The sequence below is a fragment of the Ciconia boyciana genome, chromosome 3 (genome assembly GCF_034638445.1).
Source record: "Ciconia boyciana chromosome 3, ASM3463844v1, whole genome shotgun sequence".
In the NCBI taxonomy this organism is placed as follows: Eukaryota; Metazoa; Chordata; class Aves; order Ciconiiformes; family Ciconiidae; genus Ciconia; species Ciconia boyciana.
In genome coordinates this window covers 8,369,480-8,385,706 of record NC_132936.1, presented here as the reverse complement: position 1 = coordinate 8,385,706, position 16,227 = coordinate 8,369,480, and the positions used below count along the sequence as shown (strand labels likewise).

The following is a 16,227-nucleotide window of genomic DNA, read 5'->3' as shown; positions in this document are numbered from 1 at the left end:
CCACATAAGCCCCATCCCTTTCCCATGGGCAGCTCCACTAATAGACAACAGCAGCCTCTAAAATGTTCCAGGTGGCAATGTTTTATGGAGCAGCCTCTATTCAGCTACTCCATAAAAGTCCAAGCTGCCGTTTTCGATGACATCCATGACCAAGCTACCGATTTTGACCCTTACTGAATAAGGTACCAAACTGCACTGTTAAATTTTTATGACTTCAGGCTCCCAGCTACAAAACTTAACATTCACTGACCAACCCTATGCTGAGAAAAAGGAAACTGCCCTCCATTAATTACAGTTTGAGTTGCCAACACAGTAAAATCCTAAAAGAGCCACACAATGCAATTCATTGCCAACTCTTGCTTTTTGTCTGCAGTGTTGTGAGGGCCCACTACATGAGGAGTGAGATCAGGCTGCTCAAGTGCAAGAGTGAATGAGATCAGGGTGCAAATCCCTTGTGATTCCCCGTTTCGGGGTCCTAGAGCTCAATGTAGGAGGAAACTGCTCAAATATTATTATAGGAACAACTATAACAGGAACAACTTTTTATGCTTCAACAGAGAGAAGGAAAGAATGCAAAATGAGAAACAATTCACTGAGGAATGATGCAACCATGCTTTTCCAGAGAGGGATGGAAGAGAAAATAGTTTCCAGCCCTATGGAGAAAGCAATGCAAGCATTCCCTTCTCCCCAGTCAGAGCAGGAGAAGTCTGTCTGAGGAATCCTAGACTCCCTGAAAAATACCCATCTTCCTTTCAAGGATTTGAGTTGCACTCTATTATTTGCTTCGCAATAAGGCCTAAGAGGAGCTCAGGACGCCAGTGTGCTGTAGAAGCTGGAAGCTGGTGCAGATAAAGGAGTGACAACAAGCACTGGGTGAATCAGTTTATCCCTTCCTTGGCTGCTGTCCCTTAATTAATAAGTGGCCGAAAGCCATTCCAGTAATCAGTGTGGCAACACGCTGCCCTCCTGCTCCTCCTGGTGGATCGCTGACTGAAGTCGAGCTTGTGGCTCTCTCCTTCCACCCCAGGGTTTTGAGGGGTTTGGGGGGCGCGGGGATGTGGTTGACACAAAGCACTTGGGAAAAGGCAGTTTACTATGTCTAGCATGCAGATTTTTCAAACCCTGGTTTAACGACTACCAGACGTCAGCAGCGTCTGCATTTCTCTGCTCAACTTCTGACAGTTCAAGGTTGCCCCATGCCTAAAACCCGTGCATGACTTACCAGCTGTCTGGTTTGCAGGGACCCCCTCAGAGCAGCAGCCAGCCTGCCCCACGCAAACCCCTGCAGGGACCAGGGGAAGTCATCTGCTCTTATACCCTCAGCCCCATGGTATGAAGACTCCTGGAATATCAGAAAGTTCATATTCACATTTTCCTTCTACCTAAAGTGATCAAAGCTCTAGCTTTGGCATATTTTGTAGGACCTGAAAAAAAATTCGATGGGAGACATCACGTAATCTGTAGTCGAGTGATGTGCCTGATCTTGGGAGAGAGGTCTGAGTTACAATCACTGCTTCAAATTAGGGCTTGTTTCTTGGCCAATGAATATTCAGTCACCAGTGTATGGCGCATGATTAGCAGTTTGAGAATGCTCCACCCCAAAATACTCTGCTGGAAGAGCAGGGATTTGATTCGTGATACCCCAAATCTCGATGAGCACTGTTACCTCCAGAGCTCATCTGGAGAGAGGGAAGTCAGCATTTCTGTCCATTCCAGGGGCAAGGGCTCTCTGCCGGAATAAGCAGCACCTGAGGTGAGACATCTGCCCTCGGGCTTGGGCTGAGTTTAGGGAACTAAGTACCTCTTTTAAGTAGGATTGCATCAGTGTTTGCTTTGCATCTGCCCAAGAGCAGAAAGTTGGGTGCCTACAGCATTAGTGTTTGAGCAGTGGTTTTGAAGTTGTCCCTGGTGGTGGCTGAAGAAGGAAAAATGTTGCTGAACGCCTTTCAGAAGCTGAACTTAACTGCGTTTCGGCACTGATCTCTCATGAATACAAAGCTCTGGTCCTATCTGTTACTGAGAGCCTTTTCCTAATGCCTGCTGATGGTGTTACGTGTACCCTGCGCTCCACAGAAGGAACTCACGCCTCCTACAGCTGACTCCAGCGTAGGCAGCATGGACCAAAGTATGCATTAAAAACCCTCTGTGTGACTCCCAGACTGGCTCTGGCAATTTAAATAACTGCCATGAGAAGCCAGAGGAGTCAGGAGACCTTCATCTGAGCTGTTTGTGGCAGATTCAGCTTGAAGCTGAAAGATGAAGCCGATGGTCCCAGCTCTCCTCAATTCTGTAAATCTGCCACGTAGTGATTTGTTCTTTGTTTTCCTCCTAATACTGTTTTTTTTGTCCTCTCTTTTTCTTTCTCCAACATCCAAAACCCAGATGAGCTTAGGACAAAGAGCAAAGTTGACCTGCACACCTGAGATGGCCTACGGAGCCACAGGCCACCCTGGGGTCATCCCTCCCAATGCTACTCTCCTCTTTGATGTGGAGCTTCTCAGGTTAGAGTGAATCTTCTTGAAGGAGTTGGCTGGAGACATCTGTTAATAACCATCCGTTCTTTCTTGCCTTGCCAGCAGTGGGAGAAATCTTCACTGGAATCCCAATCTTCCCTGCTCAAGCTGTCCTGTCAATAGCGCCTGCCGCTCGGTTTCTTACGCCTTCCTTCTCTTTTTTAACTTTGTGGTGTCCGTATTTGCCTTTTACTAGAAGCTTTGCTTTGAGAAAAATGTCTACTGTTGTAACATTTTCAAGTTGTACATTTTATTTAATTTGCATGTAAGAAGAATTCACAGTGATGGTTGAAAATATATATAAATATAAATATATATTCCTTATTGAAAAACCACTGCCTTACTGTACACTTAAACCAAGAAAAAACACAAAAGGTGCTCAAAAAAAAAAAAATCCAATTTATGCCTTGTACATGGACGGGCATTAGCCAAACAGAGTTACCTGCGCTGCCACTTTTCTCAACTTGTACGTTCTGCTTGCTGCTGTTTTAAAAAATACTGTCTCATTTAAGAATTAAAAGTATATATAAAAAACAATAAAATCTTGATACTTTACAGTTTCTATTTCCTGTTTTTCTCCTCTGCCCACTGGAATTCTTTTTGGTGTATAAAAATTTCTTCAAACAATCATCAACCCATTTTTCTTGTTAAATATTTCTCTTCTTACATGAAATACACATAATTCCATGCACTGCTTCTATTATAGATGGCACAGTGGAAGATCTCTATGGGACCAGAGGTACCAGGAACGTGCAGGTAGGGGCTGCTGGGACAGAGAGGTTTCCTGACTCTCCATCTCCCCTGCTCTGCTGGTGGCCCCTCAACTCTGGCCAAAATTTGGCTGCTGAAGAGATGGAAAGTGATGCTTCTCAAAGACATGCAGTGCTGGTCCAATTCTGTGCCTTTACAACAGTAAAACTAGTGTAAAATTTTCTACTGGAGCTGAGAAAGGCTAGAGAAGAGCAGAATTACGTGCATCCACCTTACAAAAGAAATCTGAACTGTGGGATGACGTGGCCACTGAACACATGGGGGTTTTTTAGGCTGCATCTTCTGATAGCCAGCGAACTTACTGTGGGCGCTGGGCTCCTGGCACTCATGGCTGAGCAATATTTATTTCATTTGATGGTTATATGAATTCACAACGTGCTGGTTCCTCCTCTGGAGACAGGAAGATGCGTAGACCGTCATTTACCTGGTTTTAAGAGCAGGTAAATGACAGCAAAGCTGCCTCTTTGCTGTTATTTTGATTTGCCTGAACTTGATTTCTCCCCTCTGCCGTAGAAAAAAAGAGCATCATTGGGTCATGATGTTATTTTTATTTAACTTGGCTATAAACTATTTGCATAGTTTTCAACTACTGGATTTTTTTTTGATGGAAGGGTTTCAAGCAGGTGGTGAGCTATTTCCTTGTGTGAGTCTGTGTAAGGAGAACACACCTAGCACGAGCAGACAGACCGCAAAGTGACGTTGGTCTCTCCAGGTGATACTGCCTGGAGATAAGAGAGAAAAGGAGCACAGAAAGCAAGACCGGCAGCCTGGCTAGTGACTACAGCTCACGCTTTTCATTCTCTAGATGTTCATTTTACCCACAAAGCTGCATTTGAGTTTGTTAATTAATAAGCCCATAAAACCCACCTCTTACAGACTGTTGTTCACCGAGGGTTGGTGGAGTAAATGGTTTTCTTGCTCCCCTCCCTGTAAAGAAACGAAAGGCCTTTTGGGACTCTTTTTTTTGGTGGAAATCTAGGATCACTGCAGCAGCAAGGTTACACATTCACATTTCACTAATAGTTATTCTATTTAGGACAGGCTAATTTCCTGTGAATAAATAGGAAATTAGACCTGCCAGGGTTTGATGCCCACTAGCTCTCCCAAATTCTTTTTAAAGGTCCCAGTCTCCTTTGCCACTGCTCCAGCCTCTGTCGCTGGTCTTGATTTCAGCACAGGGTTACAGATCAAGGTCAGGTTGGACGGGGCTCTGAGCAACCTGATCTAGTTAAAGATGTCCCTGCTCTTGCAGGGGGGTTGGACTAGATGACCTGTAAAGGTCCCTTCCAATCCAAAGCATTCTGTGGTTCTTGATTCTGTGATCGCAGGCTGTATCGCAGAGTTGCAGATGTGAGCTCCTATAGATGTCTGGGTTAAGTGTAACGTAGCCCTGCCGTGCCTGTCAAACCCAGGTCGTTTCAGCACGTTGGTCTAAAGCTGCTCCTACTGACGGCCCAGTTTAAGTTGCTCATTAAAAAAAAAGAAAAAAACATCATCAAGTGTCTGATTTGGGACCTTTCTTGAATGCCTTGAAAGTGAAGAGCGATGCAAAGGATTGGCTCAGCGTACCTGGAACGGCTGCATGTTCCCTCCATCATCTCTTGGTCCTGCTGTTGGCAAGCTTCTGCTGTGTCTAAAGCAGTAGGTAGGGCATGGCTCTGCCTTTCAGCTGCTGCTAGGTTTCTTAGCGGTGAAAAATGTGTTCCTGCTGGGCTTCGAGAGCTGATCACATTCAGTCTTATCGTCTCTATCTGCAGAGCTGCCGTGCACTTTCCTTTCGCCCTCAGCAGTACAACCCGGCCATTACCGAGTCTGTAAAATCCTTATTACAGTTGGTTGATGAAGCTCTCTCCCCCATCGCCCTTTCTCTGCGGAGATCTTTGTTGGAAGCGGAGATTATTACATTTTTCATGCCAATTTCATTAAAAAAAAATCTGCAAGGAAAACTAATTGTGCTTTGTGATACTTAGGGAAATTAAGTCTTCAAGGAAATGTAATCTTCAGCTCTTTATTTGACTGCAAATGCGTTAATTTATTTAATTGTATCATCGATCAACACAGTACATATAATTATTACCACTATATAACGGATTGGAAAAAATGTACTGTCATTGCCTGGGTAATCAGATATGCTCTTGTTACTAATTTCTAAACAGCATCGATGGAAAAAAATGACCTTCCAGGCTTAATTTCATGCCCTACTTCCTGAAAAATTAAATGGGAAGTGAGCACACACAAAAACCAGCACAGATGCAGAGTACGAGGCTGGTAACATCTGCCTTATTTGCTGCCCCCTCTGCCATTCGTGTAACTGAACTCATTTCCCTGTCCTTTGATATTACATTTCAAACAAAATCTTGAGCAGACCTCATCAAAATAATCCTCCAGGCATGCCATTTCCATTCCCTCTGTCTTGCAGGTACAAATTACTATTTCATTTTACATGTGCAGGGACATTGAAAGCCCAGAACAGGCGCTAGAAGAAAAAGTATGAAATGGAATATTTAATGAAAGGCAGCAGCTGAGCTCTCTGAGAAATCAAAAGCTGCTGATCTTGAGGATGCATTGAAGGAATTTTTATTAATCTTATTACCCTAAAGAATTGCTTTTTATATATGTTTTTCAAACAGCATCAAACCCTCATCAAAAGACACTGTAGAGCAAGCGCCATGCTCTCCGCTATTGACAGAAGCAATGCGGTATTTGCATACAATTTTAAACAAGCCTGGCGGAATGTGCCACCATTATTAGCACTTTGATATTTTATTATCGCTATTTATTATTATTTATTAGAAGCATAAATCCAGCATGGTAACAAGCACCTCCAGCTCCTGTTACAGTGAGGGGCCTTCTGGCTGCCCAGCAACCGCTGTAAATGGCCCCAGTGTTTGGCACGTGTGTGTATGTACACACATGGCATATATATGTAAGGCATACATACATATATAGGGGGGGCGGTTTGTAACCTTTAAAAAGCTCTGGATGTTCCATAGAGGCAACACCTCCAATAGGATTCATTCATTTCAACATTTTTAAGTTTCTCGGGCAAAAACCACCTTGCCTTAGGTTTGTATTAAGCTGATGGGCGAGACGTGAAAACGCAATCTGGGGTAGGAGGAGTAACTGCTCATATAGAACGAGGACAGCAGATCACAGCTGCTTTGCGTTTAATGTATGTGCACCACAGCTGCACCTGACAGGAGAAGCGGTACAGGGCATGTCAAGCAGGAAAGCTGGCAATGACACGGCAGCAGAGCTTTACGTTTCTGTAGTTGAGAGACACAGCCCCAGCTGTTAAGGGGCTCGCGGTCTCCTATGGCCTGTTCCCGACCCCAGGGAGGGCTCACGGGGGCCTGCAAAGCTTCTTGCTGCAAAAAGCAGCATCAGGGTTAAGGGAAGGACACGGGTACGGAAGAGCCACAGAGTAAGGACAAAGCTTTTTACTACACGCGCTAAACGTAGCTCTCGCTCACGTGCCAAACGCCTGTCCGCAACAGAAGAGAAGGGAGAGCCGTCCCAGGGGGACACTCCCCAGTCAGGAGGGGATCTCGAGTACCCACACAAAGCTGAAATCACACCCCAGCCATTTCAGCTGCCCCCTCCCTGCTGCTCAGGGGTGAAACAGCCAGCTCGGAGCGTCACCGCCAGCCTTCACGCGCCTCGCAGCTGAGAAACGCCGCGCACAGCTCACAGCAACTGCCAGGGACCTCCTCCATTGGAGAGCTGGACGTTGGTACCCACAGCTGGCATCCTTCCGTCACGCAGGTGCTGAACACACGTGAACATTCATGTACATATGGGGACAGATGCTCTACAAATTCTTACCTGTATCACAAACATTCCGGTGACGAACGCCTTCCTTTCTAAAAGGAAAGGTCACATGCAGGAGTAGCATGGCACACAGCAAGCCTTGATGAAAAAAGGCAAAAACTATGTAGACACACATTTATTCTTTAACTAAACGGACACAAGAACAGCATGGGTTTTTTAAGTGACAGATTTCAACGAAAATCTAAGGATAAGAAAACGGAAACATTCCTTTATGAGAGTATAACGCACTGAAAAAAATTCTAACTTAAATTACAAATCCTCAGGCAAAGTATGCTTGCATCTGCCCATGTTCTGCGCTGGCTGGAAGTTGTATGCTCAGGGAGTTAAACATCACATCCAAGCAAATAAATCCTCTCTTGAGGCAGGGCAGCTACCAGTGTTCACAGGACTTCCAGCTGGTTCAGAACACAGGTAGAAATTATTCTTTTCCACTTCCAAAATATACTGGTTGTGTATACTCTGTATCACACTTTTTTATTCACAGAACATGAGCGCTGAAAAAGAGAGCCACAAAATGTAAATGCTTTCTTTTTCCTCCACCAGATACTACATCTAAAATTTATGTAGATTAAATATATTACAGTCCAAACACACCAAGTAGAAAACAATCACAGTACAGGTATCTAAAGTTACCACCATCATCTACTGCTTTGTTTTGGTCAGGTGTTCTCTACTAAACATGAAAAGGTGTGAAGGGTATTCCTGTCACTCCTACTGACCTCAGTACAAACCTGGTACAAGTAATAAAGGTCTCGTATACCATTAAGTCGCGCTGCAGCAACACACTATTAGAGCAAGGTTATTTTACTGCAGCTTATCTCTTTCATCTTGATCACTGGGAACGAGGTATTTTGACTGAAGTCACCTAAGCAGGTGGATCATTTTAAAAGGCCACTCATTTTCTATAGTGTGTAAAAGAAACTTTGTTACAAACATGGATTTGGGCTTGCTTTGTCTCTGGTAAGAAGTAGCCTAATGATCATGTAATGGAGTTAGGCGCCTTCAACCATTCCCGGGGGAGAAAGGCGCAATAAACTCTGTACAATATATACAGGTGTGATGAACTATCAAACCATACTTATTTCTTTTTAAAAAAAACCACAAAAATCCCTGTGGCAGGGAAACTAGTTGCAATACTCCATTTTCAGAAAGCAGCAAGTGATATTTGCCTCTATGCAGAGCCCCTGGAGCTCCTGGTATTAACTGGCTGCCACGCTTAAAGTCTGCCCTGGAGACTGGGCAGAACAGGAGGTGTGAAACACTCCGCGTGCTCGGTGCCATCTTGGAAGGTCCTGCTAGAAACAGGACTGTGGTTATGCAGCATTTACCAGGTCACCCTTACAACACGGAGAAGCCATGTCCACTTAGGGGGATTTAATCTTAAAGCAGATCTTCCGATGTTTTACATTGATTTAATTCTAATGTGAAGATCTAAAGAGTCAAATTACATCTTATCAAATTAAAAAAGAAAAAGTTATACTTCATTGAGAATTCCTATGTTTAGTTCAAGAACTCAACGGCAGGGCTCGCAAACAGTTGAACTCAACAGCAGGGCTTGAAAACAGTTGTCCAAAAAGATCAGTTTATTTTGGTGGGTCTGTATTAATCCCGTATTTTTCCTTGAGAAGCTTAAGCTGTTCTTCTTTCTTCTTTGTGTCCATCTTCTGGAACGCCTGTAATTAGGAAAATAAACGATGTGAGAAGAAGAAAAAAAAACCAAAAAAACCAAAAGACTAATCTCATAACATGTTATCTCCCTGTAACCGCAACTAACACCACTACAAACTACATCAACATCACACACAAAGAGCGTTGCTTAATTCTCGACCTCGGGGAATGCCACAGTACCCTGGACACCATCAGTAACAGGCAGAACATCAAGACCTAGAGACTTTTTACCTGCAAACAAGACCTCACATCCTGCCACCACTGTTCGGTTCTAAGGCCCCTGCCACCTCTTCTCCAACGCACACTCACCAGAAGCATGGTTTTTGACACCCTTGGTCCAAAGGTACCTTTTTTGCACGCAAATCACCAAGTACAGATGAAATCCTGACAGTTTATCCAATCCATTCCCTCCACCAGTTTGGATTTTTTTCTTCAAAATATCCAAGCAACTGTCTTTTCAAACTGAATTTTTTTTTTGTGCTAGCTGTGTTGATAGGTAACTTAAAAACTCCCCAGGTGTACATACCCTGTTTGCATTATAGTACAAAACGACAAGGTATCTGTTGCACACGTTGAATCCCGACAGGTGATCACAAGCATTTTTGGCATCAAAGATGTCTTCATAGACCACATAGGCTGTTCCTCTAGTTTCAGGAGTGTTTCCACTGCAAGTGAGATAAATTTTAATGTTAAACAAAATAAACAGGAAATAGTTCTATTAGTCTTTAGCAGTGACTGAGATTAGATTAACTAATGCAACTTCACTAAAAAACAATTTATTGTTATTTTTTTCTAGATATTGAAGTACACCCCTGCTTTCCACACCAATCTCCACTCACAGTTCAGAGTGAGAGACGACAGGAAAATGTGATGGAGCATGGGCTGCATTATGCTCCAAAGGGAATTCACCTCTCCACAACAACTATCAGAAGCTGTTTCTGTCAGGGGTTGTCATATTTCTGGAAATACTGTAAGGTTTTATTACAGCAATTAGCTTGTTTTATTTAGTATTACAAGACCAGTCTGCCAGTTAATGGCTGTCTGGATCAGATGTCTCCCTAGGATGGAATACGGCTCTTGGCACATCACGAAATCAATTTAAGAGAGTCAAAACAGCCCCGCTGCTGCAAGACCACTCCAGATGCACAGCCATCACCTATCAGACCATCAAGTCCATTTCCTTTGCCGGAGGGACAGGAGACACGTCTGGGCACATGATGCTAGCTAGCCTGGAGAGAGGAGAGAGTTGACAGATCCAAAAGATCTCAGCTAAAAGATAGTTATAGCAAACTTAATAACGAGAAGAACTCTCTCTAAGGCGCTTGTTTCTAAGAAGAGAACTCCTGAGGACAAACGACATCATGTGTATACACACCAAGATGTGTACAAAAATGAGGAGATCAAAACTGCACAGAGCACAAAAGTCATTACAAAGGGGGTTCCACGTTATGCCTTGTCTCGTGACCATGTTCGGATTTCTGTGGAAAAGAACGCAAAGCAGCGGCTCTGCGCGCCCAGAGGGGAGGCTGCCTGCAGTTCCCTGCTGGATGCATATGCCAGTGCATCGCATTGATGCAAAGCTCCCCTGATATGTCTTAATTCTTTATGTCCACTGTCACACTGTTCCAACCTACGTCTTCAGAAACCTTAAACATTAGTTCTCCTTTATGCTTATTAGTGAAGAACCCCACCTATTTAGCCAAGCAGTAAGTTTATGCTGGTCCCTTGTTCCTTTAACTACTTCCCCAGTCCCTTTTGTTGCCCTTCCCTGTATGAGAAGGATCTCACGAGCTACACGTTCCACGCATCAGCAAACCCAAAACATAGCCCCATACTAGCTACTATGAAGAAAGTTAACTCTATTCCAACCAAAACCAGCACTTTTTTTTTTTTGAGATAAAGACAATTTAATAGGACAGAAAAGGAAGGGAAAATAGTAATGATAAAAGAATATACAAAACAAGTTAAACCATGATGTGCATATACTAAAGCACATAAAATCCTTAACTTTTCAAAGAAAACTAAAATACTTACACTCTGATTTGTCGAATAGGCCCATACTTCCCAAAAATATCATACATTTCCTCAGCTGTGATTTTATATGGCAGGTTCCTAATATACAGGATCCGATTGACTTCTGGAGGCAGCCGAATCTGATGCAGAAACAACATACAGTGCGTTAGACCCAGAGCACTCACTTCAAACCTTACGAGCAGCAGCCTACGTGCTAACTCTTGGGGCTAACATCACTGAGAGCTTTGAAAACACTGGGGCTAACATCACGTGTGCTTCACTGGTCCTTTTTTAACCCTCCACAGCTACAGACTTGACGTGTTTCTGTCAAACAAGAGGCCTGTCTGGAGGGGGATGGGCTCCCTTGGCCAGGGACGAGGAAGGAGCCCAGGCCGGGCGGTGACGCCTGCTCTCAGCCCCGGGCGGGGGGACCCCTCCTCACCGCGCCGGTGAGGGGGCAGGGGAAAGCACTCACGTTGGCTCGCTTGGCCGCTTGCATCGCCATGGCGCCGGTCGGAGGGAGGGGGCTGCGGCCTGGGAGAGAAACACCGGCAGGGAACGGGCCTCCTCGACAGCGCGCCGCTCGCCTCAGCGGGGAACCCGGATGCTATCCCAGCCTGCACCGCGCCAGACACGACGGCCCGCCAGTCTCTATGCTCCTCCGCGAACGGGCGGGGGGAGGCACGTGACCTGCGTGACTACCCGCCTATCGCCCCGCCCTCCCCGTCGCCCCGCCCCCCGGCGCAGCCCGGCCGCCTCAGCTGCGGGCGGTGCCGCGGCTCCGGGTCAGCCGCTGCGTCCCCCGCGGCCCCGGGGCTGCCCCTCCCGTGCCCCCGGCGGGGAGGGTGCTCGGCGGCGTCTGCCGGGCCCGGCAGCCCCGCAGCCGCCGCCCCAGCGCCTCAGGAACACGCGGTGCGCGGGGAAGGCGGCCGCCGCTCGGCGCCGTGTGGAGGTCGCCGTGGGGTGAAGAGGCCTGGCCTGCGGTCGGTGGCGAACGCAGGGTGAGAAAGCTCTGGAAAGCAGACAGTAAAGGAACTCGGAGCCGAGACTGGCAGCCGGTGCCCGGCGGGTTTCTCCTGCATCGAGGAGCGCTCGCTGACATTTTGTTTACACGTTCAGGACACGATGCTAGAGCTGCAAAGTGAACCTTTTTATTAAACGCGTCCTGTGAGGCTTTGCTTTACCCCTCCTTTTTTGGCTTCCTCCCACAATAAATCATTCCACCTTTGGAAGAAGAAATGGCAGATCCTTTGCTTGTCAGACACCTGTAACATTCTGTCTCTGAAACAACTACAGCGGTAGGCCTTTCTTTAAGATGAAGTGGGCATTTCGATGACAATTTTGCCAATATTCTTGTTTTCTTCCATGATCCTGTGTGCCTCTGCAATCTCATGCAGGGGGTAAACACTGTCAACAAGTGGTTGGAGATGAGGGGAGGTTCCCCCAGAAAAATAAGGCAGTACGTTTTCTGTGAAGGCTTTCACCAGCTGTTCCTTATACTGCAGAAAAAATGAAAGCATTTTGAAGATTATTTCCAATCATTTCATTCACAGAGGTTTCTCTAAGCACAGCGTACAAAATGTGCACAGTTCTTAGGGAGACTCTGACATTCTCATAGTGAGACGGACATGTAAACATCTGACAGGTATAAATTACAAACAAGAAGAAAACTTTTAGATTAATTACATTTTGATTGAATTAAATCCTCCAAACAAGTGGTATAAGCTCAGTGCAGAAGCATTTGAACTCAAACTGATAAAATTATTGAGAATATTATGTGTTAGACCATGGGCAGAATGTATCCTAGGCCTCTATGCTGCTGTCTTTTACTATAATATCTGCGACTTGTCCACATAAAGTGATTTTTCCTTGGTAATTTCTGGGCATCCAAATGGCAGCGGTGTCTACTTTGAAAAATGATTTAATAGAGGTTTTTCCCTCACCCCGCCCCCCCCCGCCCCCCCAACTTGATCAAGTTGCTTGATCACTTGTCTTAGGTCAAATCTTTACATTATGGTACTCGTGAAGTACATTAAGGAGTCCTGGGTATCATTCCTCTGAGTCAGTAGTTGTAAAAGGGAGACATTTGATAAAAACAGAAAAGGGAAATTATAACTTAATTTTGCAATGTTTTCCAAAGTATGTCGTAACAGTTCAAGATGGTGCTTTTTGGTAATAACGCGTTAGATTCTGCTTTAACACTGCTATCAAAAGAAAGCTCTCAAAACTATAATCGATTTTAAGATCAAACTGTATACACCGTGGATAGCCATTACTTGCCTCCTTGTCTCGTGATCGTAATAAACTTGTGTGGATGCTTGCTCTTTTGGAAAGCAGCCCTGTAAGCAGATCTCCATGTACTTCACCTCCACTCAGTAGTCCATAAATAATCCACCGGCCATCAGTACTCAGACAGTTGAGATTCTTCTCCCAGTATGAGCCACCAACACAATCTAAAATAATATCTACTCCAGAACCTCAAGTAGAAACAGAAAAGATTTCAGCAATGTAGCTGAGCTGCATTAAAGGTAAGATAATTTCAGGCAAAACTAAAACCTTGTTCTTTATAGGTACAGGATCAATCCTGCAATTCTTATTTAAATCTTTCTACTGAAATTAGGAATTGGCACGATGATTTGTATGGAATTCTAGAATCGGGCACAAAAAAAGAATCATTGTAGATATCCAGAGACAGACTCTATCGTAAACTATCCCAAATGCTTAGCAAAGCTGAATTTTTCTAACAGAGAACTACGTTTTGTTCCCATATTCAAACACTTACAAAGACAAGTGCGAGGATTTGGTCCCACAGTTCCTTGTGGAGGCAAGAATACCACAGGCACAGTATTTATGCCCCAAATGAACACAAAGCCAAAGAGAGTCCATGCAGAAAGCAGCACCATTAAACTAGGGAAAGGTAGATCCTTGGGCTGAACAGGATGTTAGGTTGTGCTAACAGGGTTATTGCTGTCTGCTCCTTCACCAACTAAGGTGACAGTTGAAATTGAGTTTACATGCATATACCTTATGAGGTACCCACTCCTCCTTAACTGTAACAGTGTCTTTCACGTAGAGATTCTTACCTTGGGTGAATGCCAAGACCTTTTCACTAAAATCTTCATTCTTGTAGTTGAACCCCGCAGCTGCTCCAGCGTTTGCTGTTGCTTTCAGTTTCTCTTGAGTTCCCACTGTCACGATGGGAATAGCTTTTGCCAGCCTTACCAGCTGAATGGCTGCCATACCAACTCCGCTAGCTCCAGCATGAATCAACACTCTCTCGCCCTTCTGTATTTTACCTGAAGGAGGACGTAAGGGAAATGGTTACCCTTTTGGCATCACCTTTGGATTAAAACATGATCAAGGTGGAAAATACTGAAGAGGAAGCTGAAAGAGATGCCCTTGAGTGGGCTTTGTTTACATCTTCATATCCTTCATAAAAGAGACAAATCCAGAACTAACATACCTCGCAGTGTACCAACAGGACTCCACTTTACCAACTTCAGTGGAATGACTTTAGCTGGGCCCTGGCCAGTTCTGGGCATCTGTGACCAAGCTGCTTAAGTGAGTGCAGTCAGCCTTTTTATATCGCAACTGTCCACTGCCACCAACAGAAAACAAGCTCAGAGGATGTTAATACTGAGAAATCAGGCACTCAACAATGGAGAAGTACCAGAAGCGCTGGGTAATGGTTAAGGACCAGTTCTACCTATCATTTTACCATCTACCAGTTGCCCTGATGCATTCATTTGTGTTCCACTGATTGCTACTGGAAGCGAAGCACCGAGTAGTCCTGGAGATGTGGTCCCAATTGACTACAGACCCCCAGGAAGCAACAGTGCTCGAAGCAAGTCTGCGTTTTGGGTAGCAAGGAAAGTTACTTGTTTGTAACTCCTGTTCTTTAGTGGAGTGTTTAGATGCTAGTGCTGAAGAGGGTGGAAGAAGGGTATTTGTCAACTGAGGAAAACCCTGTCAAGTGCTATTGTTAGTGCCTCTGTAGCACATTTTCAAAATGAAGCGTGAATTTATGTCTGTTTTAAATCAGCTCAGAGGGGATTTTACCTACAATTAATGTCTCTGTGAAACAAGGTACAAGATGTTGTCTACTGTAGGTCCACGGGCAATTAGTAAGAAAGTTCATTATATGGTCACGCTTGCAGCGAAGTCAAATCTTTAGAATTAGGATGCGTTTTCAGTTGTTTGGAGAACATCTAAGTTATTTCAGGGTTTAGGCTTAATGGAAATTGCCATTCAGGTTGAGAAATATAGATGAAAAGAAAAACTGACCATCTTCCCATATCCTTCCTTGTAGGACAGAAATACACAATCAGCACAGTAAGTTGTGACTGGGGAGATGCAGTCACGATTTTAGGAGTTGGGGCTGGCATACCGGATTCTGACCCCCGTGAATGGAGCGACAGAGAAAAGGTTCTATGAAGGCAAACAGTGTTCAGATGGAGGCAACAAAGAGAAGATTTCATAACAGAAAGGAAGACGAGCTGTTTTGGTGGGATAGATTTGCAAATACACCTCTCACCTACAAAATGCAGCAGCTGAAAGGCTGTTAACCAGGCTTCGGGAATGGCTGCAGCCTGAGTAAATGTCATATCATTGGGAATTGGCATCAGGTAGCCTTCAGGTACAGTAACGTATTCTGCCTGGCCACCTCCGGAGAGCAGAGCCATCACTGCATCACCAGTCTTCCACTGGCCCTTGCAGCCAGGTCCGAGCCCAGCCACGCTCCCAGCTGCTTCTAAGCCTAAAATATCACTTGCTCCTTTGGGGGGAGGGTACTTCCCTCTCCTCTAAAACAAAAGAAAAGAGAGGGCAAGGAAGGAAAAGCCACATATCAGTGCGTGTAATGACCTGCGATATTCATCACATGCCTCCAACCTAAATTCCTATTTATTTAATCCTCATTTTGCACTGTGCAAATGTTCCAGTAATTTGAGGATCTTCTATCCTCTGGCAACACTTCATGTTTCCTATGTATGTTTTATTCTTAAAAGTCTGTGTGCAAATTCAAGCTGTTGCGAGTCCCTTTGTCCAGGCCAATCCATGCTGGGGAGGTATTATGGTCTCCAGTTGCAGAGCGTGGCTTTCAGCTCAAATTAAAGCAGCTCAGACTTAACAATTTGAATGTGATTTTCCTCACACTGGAATTGAGCTAGTCGAACATTTCATGTTCATCTCAAATGCCCAGACAATGGTCTAAGTATCTAGAAAGACCAGAGCTTTGGTTTTATATCTTTTCTTGAAAGGCAGCTGCCTTTCCATGCCACCCCAGCATTGCAGTGACCCAAATAAAAGCATTTATCTGCTGAATCAACAGACTTCTTTCAGACTTCTCTTCTTTCAGCCCTATGAACTCTCCCATCCAAATGCTCACCAGGTCCAATCTCTTTTAGCTCTTCATATTTGTCAAGACTTTGGA

At 44.7% G+C, this 16,227-nt stretch overlaps 3 protein-coding genes across 6 annotated transcripts in view; 1 reads left to right on the top strand and 2 right to left on the bottom strand.

The window, feature by feature from the left end:
* Positions 1 to 5,151, top strand: part of FKBP1B (FKBP prolyl isomerase 1B) — a 54,265-nt gene extending 49,114 nt beyond the window's left edge. For 2 of the 3 annotated variants that reach the window (XM_072858410.1, XM_072858409.1), the window contains 2 exons: positions 2,383 to 2,501; positions 3,220 to 5,151. In XM_072858410.1, coding sequence (XP_072714511.1) covers positions 2,383 to 2,501; positions 3,220 to 3,301 — 201 coding nt within the window. In that variant the 3' untranslated portion in view covers positions 3,302 to 5,151. Of the gene's footprint in view, positions 1 to 2,382; positions 3,058 to 3,219 lie in introns of those variants that run through there. The other variant, XM_072858411.1, reaches the window with a different exon arrangement.
* A 2,064-nt stretch (positions 5,152 to 7,215) lies between these two features.
* On the bottom strand, positions 7,216 to 11,439 carry SF3B6 (splicing factor 3b subunit 6). Its single transcript, XM_072858412.1, has 4 exons — positions 11,272 to 11,439; positions 10,818 to 10,936; positions 9,310 to 9,448; positions 7,216 to 8,788 (listed from the first exon to the last, which is right to left on the bottom strand). The coding sequence occupies exons 1-4, from the start codon at positions 11,299 to 11,301 to the stop codon at positions 8,699 to 8,701; spliced, it is 378 nt and encodes a 125-aa protein (XP_072714513.1). The 5' UTR covers positions 11,302 to 11,439; the 3' UTR covers positions 7,216 to 8,698.
* Positions 11,440 to 11,933: 494 nt separating this feature from the next.
* TP53I3 (tumor protein p53 inducible protein 3) overlaps positions 11,934 to 16,227 on the bottom strand; it is a 16,294-nt gene continuing 12,000 nt past the window's right edge. For both annotated transcript variants that reach the window (XM_072858403.1, XM_072858401.1), the window contains 4 exons: positions 15,331 to 15,598; positions 13,880 to 14,092; positions 13,077 to 13,273; positions 11,934 to 12,295 (listed from right to left, as the gene is read on the bottom strand). In XM_072858403.1, the coding sequence (XP_072714504.1) occupies positions 12,107 to 12,295; positions 13,077 to 13,273; positions 13,880 to 14,092; positions 15,331 to 15,598 (867 nt within the window). In that variant the 3' untranslated portion in view covers positions 11,934 to 12,106. The remainder of the gene's footprint in view (positions 12,296 to 13,076; positions 13,274 to 13,879; positions 14,093 to 15,330; positions 15,599 to 16,227) is intronic.